The sequence below is a fragment of the Capra hircus genome, chromosome 15 (assembly GCF_001704415.2).
Source record: "Capra hircus breed San Clemente chromosome 15, ASM170441v1, whole genome shotgun sequence".
NCBI lineage: Eukaryota > Metazoa > Chordata > Mammalia > Artiodactyla > Bovidae > Capra > Capra hircus.
Window position 1 is genome coordinate 4897222 of NC_030822.1, and position 9585 is coordinate 4906806.

The 9585-nt window shown below is 37.7% G+C and overlaps 1 protein-coding gene across 1 annotated transcript; it reads left to right on the forward strand.

Annotated features, from left to right (window-relative positions):
* Positions 8432-9361, forward strand: LOC102177262 (olfactory receptor 4C46-like). The gene has a single exon (XM_005690184.2). It carries the CDS (start codon positions 8432-8434, stop codon positions 9359-9361), a length of 930 nt encoding a protein of 309 aa, XP_005690241.2.

The window sequence follows — 9585 nt, forward strand, 5'->3', positions numbered from 1 at the left end:
CCACCAGTGTGTCATGTTTAAGTATCATTAATTTTACATCATAATATCTAAATTACTGGGTATCAAGAAAAAGACTATACATCATTTGAAGATTTCCTCTTCTAGGGAAGGAGTTAGTATATGTTCATTTGTATGGAGGGTGGTCTTATCATGTTAGAAAGAATTATGACCTTGTCATTGTACTTATTTAGAAGTTAAGAATGGTTTAAGGAGATGTGTACATATGCCAAGTGGATGAGAGGACTCCTGATGGTTAATCTTATGTGTCAACATGATTGGGCCATAGGGTGTCATGATAGTTGGTCCAACAATATAGTGAGTAGGTCTGTATTAGGGTATTTCTGAACTGTATTAACATTTTAGGCAGTTAATTCCAATCCCAAAGAAAGGCAATGGCAAAGAATGTTCAAACTACTGCATAATGGCACTCATCTCACATGCTAGCTAAATAATGCTCAAAATTCTCCAAGCCAGGCTTCAGCAGTACGTGAACCGTGAACCTCCAAATGTTCCCCTTGGATTTAGAAAAGTTAGAGGAACCAGAGATTAAATTGCGAACATCCGTTGGATCATCGAAAAAGCAAGAGAGTTCCAGAAAAACATCTACTTCTACCTTATGGACTATGCCAAAGCCTCTGACTGTGCGGATCACAATGAACTGTGGAAAAATTGTGAAAGAGATGGGAATGCCAGACCACCTGACCTGCCTCTTGAGAAACCTATATGCAGGTCAGGAAGCAACAGTTAGAACTGGACATGGAACAACAGACTGGTTTCAAATAGGAAAAGGAGTACATCAAGGCTGTATATTATCACTCTGCTTGTTTAACTTATATGCAGAGTACATCATGAGAAATGCTGGGCTGGAAGAAGCACAAGCTGGAATCAAGATTACTGGGAGCAGTTGACACCACCTTTATGGCAGAAAGTGAAGAAGAACTAAATGAAAGTGAAAGAGGAGAGTGCAAACGTTGGCTTAAAGTTCAGCATTCGAAAACTAAGATCATGGCATCTGGCCCCATCCCTTCATGGCAAATAGATGGGGAAACAATGGGAACGGTGAGAGACTTTATTTGGGGGGGCTCCAAAATCACTGCAGATGGTGACTGCAGCCATGAAACTAAAAGATGGTTGCTCCTTGGAAGAAAAGCTATGACCAACCTAGACAGCATATTAAAAAGCAGAGACATTACTTTGCCAGCAAAGGTCTGTCTAGTCAAAGCTATGGTTTTTCCAGTAATCATGTATGGATGTTAGAGTTGGACCATAAAGGAAGCTGAACGCCGAAAAATTGATGCTTTTGAACTGTGGTGTTGAGAGTCTCTAGGACTGCAAGAAGATCAAACCAGTCAATCCTAAAAAAAATCAATCCTGAATATTCATTGGAAGGACTGATGTTCAAGCTGAAACTCCAATATTTTGGCCACCTGATGTGAAGAACTGACTCAGTGGTAAAGACCCTGATGCTGCGAAAGAGTGAAGGCAGAAGAAGGAGACGGCAGAGGATGAGATGGTTGGATGGCATCACCGACTCAATGGACATGGGTTTGGGTGGACTCCAGGAGTTGGTGATGGACAGGGAGGTCTGGCATGCTGTGGTTCATGGGTCACAAAGAGTCGGACACGACTGAGTGACTGAACTGAACTGAGCTGAACTGAGTCAGTAGATTGAGTAAAGCAGGTTATCCTTCCTATCTAATGTGGGTGGATCTCATCAAGTGCCTAAATAAGACGAAACTAATAAAGATCGAATTCTCTGTTTGTCTGACCTCCTTTGAATTGAGACATTGAGATTTTTCCCTGCCTTCAGATTTGAACTGAAATCTTAGCTCTTCTTGAGTCTCATCCTGCCAGTATTCATATGAGAATTGTACAATCAGGTCTCCTGGGTCTCTAGCTTGCCAGTTGCCGGTCTTCCAATGTGTTAGATTTCATAATCACATGAGCCATTTTCTTATACTAAATCGTGCACATGTGTGTCTGTGTGTGTGTCTGTGTGTGTGTGTGTGTGCATGAGTGTATTCTACTGGTTCTGTTTCTCTGAAGACCACTGACTAACACAGGACCTTACGAACATGGCAGATTTTCTTTCTTTAAGGTATAAAAGGAAATCCAGTTATCAAGATAGCAGTTGATTAAATGTTCCCTGAATGAGAAATCTTCCAAAGCCGAGTCTTCCAAGCTTTTATTCAGAGCATCTATGCTCAGAGCAGAGCTGTATGTTTTGGTCTGTGGGACTTCTCTTGCTCTCCACTCATCTCACTAGAACCCCAAGTCTAGCCACAGAGGGTGCTGGCGAGAAGTACTGTCTTTGCAATTTGCTCCACCAAGAAATCCTCACAGTCTTGCCTTCTCAGCTCCTTTAGCTCTCACAACATAGATGAGCCTTTTCCAAGCGCATTAACCAGCACTGTTTATTTCCTCAAGGGAAAAGTTATTTTAGTAGCCTTTCCCAAAATGGCAATTAAATGTTTCTACCTTTTTTCTACTATCCCTGTGATCAGAGAATGAGAAGGGTTAGAATTCATGTATGTGACATGGATAATCTTGAAGCTATAGTCAGAACCTCTATTCTTTTTTTAACAGTGTTCATTGAACATCTAAAAGTACCAGACATAATTAACCTCCAATTAAAATAAGTAAATTTATATTTTAAAAGTAAATAAATAAATAAATAAAATTGAATAAATAAATAAATAAAAGTACCAGGCCAATTTTACTTACCACATGGGAACTCGATGTTATTGTGTCTGTGTGTGTAACCATGTGTGTGTGTAACCATGTGTGTGTGTGTGTGAGCTGATGAAATTTTTTCAATAAAGCTTGTCTCTGAAGTGGTATTAAGTAGAATTATTTGATCATTTCAAAAGGAGAATACTAGTTCAACATTATTTATCATAACATAACAATGTTGGGAATAGGTTAAGAATTCGGAGGGAAAGTATTTAAATAAGAATAATCTGAGACCTAACTTGGCATTGCTCTTTATTAGCTGCTTGGTCTAGGACAGAATTCTTAACTTCTCCATGCTTCTATTTCCTAATGTATAAAATAAGTATATAAATGATAGTAGTAGCCATTTAGTAGATTTGCTGAGGATTAAATACCAACTGCACAAACACTAAACACACTAAGTGTTCAGTTTTAGCTAATATTATCATTGTTATTATAACTATTACCTGTTTCCTGAATATGTGAAGCAACAGCAACTCATATACTGCTAATGGAAATGAAACAACCACTTTGGAAGACAGTTTGCTAATTTACGCCTTTATCATATCATCTATAATACAATATCCAAACCATTTTAAAAAAATGAAATATGAGGATTAACTTTTGAAATATTCAACACCTGTTTATGAAGGCCAAAAAAACATTGTTGAGAGAAATTAAATGCACAAATCATTGAGATAAATCGTGGATTAGAAACTCATTATTTTTACCATACCAATGCTAAAAATTTCATGAAATTTCAATCCAGATTTCAACAGAACTTTTGGAGAAGCTGACAAGCTTATTGTAAAATATGTATGAAGATATAGAAATTTAAAAGAATCTAGTAAAACAAATCACTTGCAAAAAATGAGTTGAAGTAATTACTTAATGTCAAAACTTATATAAAGCTCCAGAAATCAAGAGTGTGTCACACAAGAATAAACATGCAGACCTGTAAAATAAGAGAATGTACAGATATAGGACCAAATATATAAATGTTTACAAAGATATCAAAGCAATTCAATAGGGAAAACAAGGACTTTTCAACAAACTACGTTGAACATAGTTTCAACAAACTATGTTGAATCATTTGGACATCTATAAGGAATAAAATAAACCTCACCAATACTTCACATCATACACAAAAATTAACACATAATGAATGAGAGGTCAATGTATCAAAGGTAATGAAAATAATAAAAATTTTAATTTGACCTTGGGGTAAACTAACATTTCTTAGGTATGACACAATAAGGCTGAACCATAAGACAAATGAAAAGTTAAACTTTGTCAAAAATTTTTAATTTTGACTCATCAGATGACACCATTCTTAAAAGTGAAAATTCAAGCCACAGATTTCGAGAAAATTTTGCATATATGTCATATATATGTGACCAAGGATCTGTGTCTACAATATATAAAGAACTACAACTCAGCAATAAAAAAAAACCCAGAGCTCCTATTTGTAGAATTTACAAACAGCTTGAAAAGAAACTTCACAAAATAAGATATATTAATACAAAAGACCAATAAAAAAGTGAAAAAAGGTTCAACATCATTAATGATTCTGGAGATAATAATTAAAACTATATTAATTGGTGTGTGCTGCTGCTGCTGCTAAGTCGTTTCAGTCGTGTCCAACTCTGCGACCCCATAGACGGCAGCCCACCAGGCTCCACTGTCCCTGAGATTCTCCAGGCAAGAACACTGGAGTGGGTTGCCATTTCTTTCTCCAATGCATGAAAGTGAAAAGTGAAAGTAAAGTCACTCAGTCATGTCCAACTCTTCACAACCCCATGGACTGCAGCCTACCAGGCTCCCCCGTCCTCAAATAAGGGCTAAAAGGAAAGCAACACTATCAAATAATATGAATACAGAAATACTGGTAATGTCTTATTTTCTGCGAGATAAGAGGGACAGGGAGGGCTGGCATGCTGCAGTCCAGGGGGTTGCAGAGACTCAGACACAACTTGGCGGCTGAATAACAACAAATGGTTGCTTTACAATGTTGTGCTGTTTTTACAACAAAGTGAATCAGCTGTACGTATGCATATATCCCCTCCTTTTTGTATTTCTTCCCTATTTGGGTCATCAAGGAGCACTGAGTAGAGCTTGCTCAGCTATATAGTAGGGTTTCATGCTAGTTATGTGGGGCTAGTGGTAAAGAACCTGCCTGTCAGTGCAGGAGATGCAAACACAGATCTGATCCTTGGGTTGGGAAGATCCCCTGGAGTAGGAAATGGCAACCCATGCCATTATTCTTGCCTGGAAAATTCCATGGACAGAGGAGACTGGCAGGCTGCAGTTTATGATGTTGCAAAGAGTTGGATATAACTGAGTGCACACACACGCACACATGCACACGCACACACCCGCACACATGCACACATGCACACGCCCACATGCACACACGCACGCACGCGCACGTGCGCGCACACACACACACACACATATACCCCCAAGTAGAGTATATGTCAATCTCAACCTCCCGATTCATCCCACTCCCCCTTCCCTTGTTTGGTCATTTCTTATGTTTCAGATATTTCACCACATTTTTAACGCTGCCTATTGTTTCATAATGACTTCATGAATCCCAGAGGTAACTGTGATCTGAGTTTCTGACCCAGAAATAGATAAATGTCCACCATTAATTTCATGCCCTGCTGATCCACCTTTCAAGCGTTTGATAGCGGTTTTACAGAAAAGTTTTAATATTGATAGGAAAATAAAAGCTCTTTTTGTGATACAAGTCAATGGGGAAACTACATCAGACATATACTGGGGATTTGCCACCTTGATATTAATATCACTTTCAATTTTCTTAACAGTCCAGATAGAGAAAGGGGATTCCCACATGATTAGATTCCAAGCGTAGGAAATAATTTTCCCATTCAAGAATGGGTAATTCTCAAACATGTCTCACCAGAAAACCTGCTCGTAAGACAAAGCCTTTTCCTCAAAAGAGATAATTAATTCCTGGGAGAGAAAACAGCAGCTATGAAACAAGGTCCCTGAACCTTACAGAAACCTCTTTAAATACATGTAGCAAGGAGAAGGCAAAAATTATTTTTGTTGTCATTCACCTCTCTAGGGCAAACTTTGTCATGGATAGAGTGCCATTTGACCTCTGCACTCTGCCTCTTGCCCTGCAGAACCAGAGTCCTTTATTGAAGGTCATTCCTCCATAGCATTTCAAGAGAACCCACTCTAAAGTCAAAACCAGACAACATATTTTAACAGGATTTATGTGAAGAAATTTCGAAGTTTAAGGATAGATGTAAAGATTTAGTCTGATAAGATCACTTCCTTTTTTAACAATTTTATTGATGTATACTGGACATACCAAAAAAATTAAACATGTTCAATGTATACAGTTGTTCATTTGATAGTGAATTACCTGAATAAGATCTCCCTAAATATGATATCCCAGATCTTACATATATTTTATACTGAGAATTACTTATTACAAGAAGCAGTCAGTCTGGAAATAAGATTGTTTCTGAACACCCCAAAACGTCATTAAGACCATCTAAGACAACTAAGGTAAGTTTCTAAATGGTGCTGCTGCTTATTAAAGATTGTTACTTACCATGTATTGTACTCATTATTTCTCAGCACTTTTCAGATACAGTAATAAAGTATTTCATCCTTATCCCAATTATTGAAGATGTCATTTACAGTTATCCTTAACCTAACTTCATGGTTGAAAAATTTGAGACTCATAGATATCAAGCAAATTGTAGGACCCAGCTCTCTGATACTAGGCACCAAGCTTTTGATATTAGATATCTCCTCTAATAAGGAAGCCTAATCATAAATGAAAACAAAATTAGACTATATTTCACATACATGAAAATCATTCATGAATATTAAATGACATAAATCATCAGCTGTTAGTTCCAGCACAAGCAGAGAGAACCTTTCCAGGGATCAACTATTATGAATAATATGAGTTTGGGGGGATTCCTTGAGGGTAAAATTGGTAATGATTCTTCCTGAGATCACTGCAGAGTTAAGTCATATCATTACTCAAGCTGTCAGTTTTTCTATCTCCTAGTTGTACACACAACAATTAATGAGTGTGTCATATTTGTCACCTCAAATAATTCTTATAACAGCCTGTGAGGTGGATATCATTCTCAGGTCACAGATAAAGAAACAGAATATAATGTGTTAAAATAATGTACCCAGATTAGGAAAGTGAAGATAGAAGGATCAGGAACTAATCTGATTTTTCTAATTCTCAAACAAAAACACTTAACAACTGGGATAATCACTATAGACATTTTTCAGAAAAGTATGTGAGCCCATATTTTGTAAGGAGATAAAGGAGGAAATATTTGGGGCTAAGAGAGAGGCCAAGATAAAAGGGCTGTCAGTAAAAGCAGTACCACTTTTTTCTTAACATTTGGGAGTTCCAGTATGTTATTATGTTGTGTGTGTGTGTGTGTATGTTTGTATGAACTGATTAAACTGCTTCGTATAAACTTGCCTCTGAAATATTAGAGTAGTATTAATGTGATTATAATTATTACAATCATCTCAGAAAAAAGACTACTAGTTCAACATTGTTCACTATAACATAGTGAAACAGAGCATAGGTTAAGAATTTGGAGAGAAAAAAATATTAACAAGTATAATCTGATCCAACCTTGGTCCTCCCCTTTATTAACACTTGGTCCTAAGCAGAATCCTTAACTCTTTATGCTTTTATTTCCTAATGTATAAAAATAGGTATAGAATGATAGTAGTAACCATCTTTAAGTTTGCACTAAGGCTTAAAATATCAAATGTTTGCAAAATCATTTAGCACACACCAAGTGTTCAGTAGGTTTTAGTTAATATTATCCTTGTTATTACAACTACTAACACTAGTCTCTGAGACTGCATCCTCAGCTGCAAAGTGGATGATATTTTACCAACCACACAGGTTGCTATCATATGAAAAGGGATATGTACAAAACAATTGCTACTCTATTTGGCATGCAGCAATCAATTATTTTAAAATATGCATTACTAGCTGTTGTAAAGTTACTGGACTTAGGAAGCATGCATTATGACTACTTCTAAGTACCTCTTGTATCCATTCCTTAAATTCCCATCACCAATGTTCTGTTGCTCCTTATGCAATCATTATCAGCAGTCTATTAATACAACTTGGGTTCTTGCGTCTGCCTTCCACCCCCTTACTTAATTGCAGGCCATTTCATCCAAGACAAAGATCTTTACTAAAATAACATCCAAGATTCCCCTTCATATTCCTGTTCACCAATTCACCCATAGTCTCAGTTTTCATGATTCCCCATTTCCAAAAGACTAAAATGAAAATCTTATAGCTTTTCACTTATAGACTTTACACCAAACTTCTACCTCCTTTTCAGGATATATTGCTACTACGTATGTGATGTACTGTGTCAAACTCTTAGTCATCTGGAATGAGAAAGTGTACACAGCAGGCCTCCCGCCTGTATGTTTACAGAAGTTATTCATGTCTATGATCTTAACAAAGACTCCACCTGGGAGGCAATGAGATTATTTATGAAGATCTCATAATCTTTTCAATACAAGCACACACACACAGATTGAAAGAATTCAACACTTGATAGAATGTTCTAAAATTATTATATATTAGGATGAGAAGTTTAATAAACCCAAGGGTGCATTAACAAAATATGTTTTCTTTTCAGGTAATGCCATTACCCGTCTCAAGAAACGCATGGAGAACAGGAACAATGTGACGGAGTTTGTTCTCCTGGGGCTCATACAGAATCCAAAGATGCAGAACATCATATTCGCTGGGTTTTTGGTCATCTATATCACCACTGTGGTAGGAAATATGCTCATCGTGGTCACTGTTACTAACAGTTCTTTACTGGAATCCCCCATGTACTTTTTCCTAGCTTATCTCTCCTTTATTGATGCCTCTTATTCCTCTGTCAATACTCCCAAATTGATCGTAGATTCACTCCACGAAAGTAAAACTATCCTATTCAATGGATGCATGACCCAAATCTTTGGGGAACATTTCTTTGGAGGAGCTGAGGGCATCCTGCTCACTGTGATGGCCTATGACCGCTATGTGGCCATCTGCAAGCCCTTGCACTATACAAGCATCATGAATCGGCAAGTGTGTGGGCTGCTAGTGGGAGTGTCATGGCTGGGAGGCTTTCTTCACGCAACCATACAGATCCTCTTCATCTTCCGCTTACCCTTCTGTGGCCCTAACATCATAGATCACTTTATGTGTGACCTGAACCCTTTGCTCAGCCTTGCCTGCACTGATACCCACACTCTAGGGCTCTTTGTCGCTGCCAATAGTGGGTTCATCTGCCTACTAAACTTCCTCCTTTTGATGGTCTCCTATGTGGTCATCTTGCGTTCCCTAAGGACCCATAGCTTAGAGGCGAGGCGCAAGGCTCTCTCCACCTGTGTCTCCCACATCACAGTGGTCGTCTTATTCTTTGTGCCTTGTGTATTTGTGTACATGCGACCTGCAGCTACTTTATCAATTGATAAAGCAGTTGCTTTATTCTACACTATCATCACTCCCATGTTAAATCCCTTAATCTATACTTTGAGAAATGCCCAGATGAAAAATGCCATTAGGAAATTGTGTAGTAGGAAAGGTATTTTAGGTGATAAATAAATGTGCTTGGAACACAACATTGATTCAATAGAGGCAATGGTCAAAAGGACATCATGGATGATCTCAGCAAATACTTGTGGGATAAAGAAAAAATTAACTGCTACAAATCACAGGTTCTGCATTGAGTAGATCAGAAATGAGTGCAAGGAAGGAGAGAAAAATGACCCATAACTGCTCTTTCCGTATGCATGAAATTCTACCAGATTCTGGTTTAGTTTTACTAG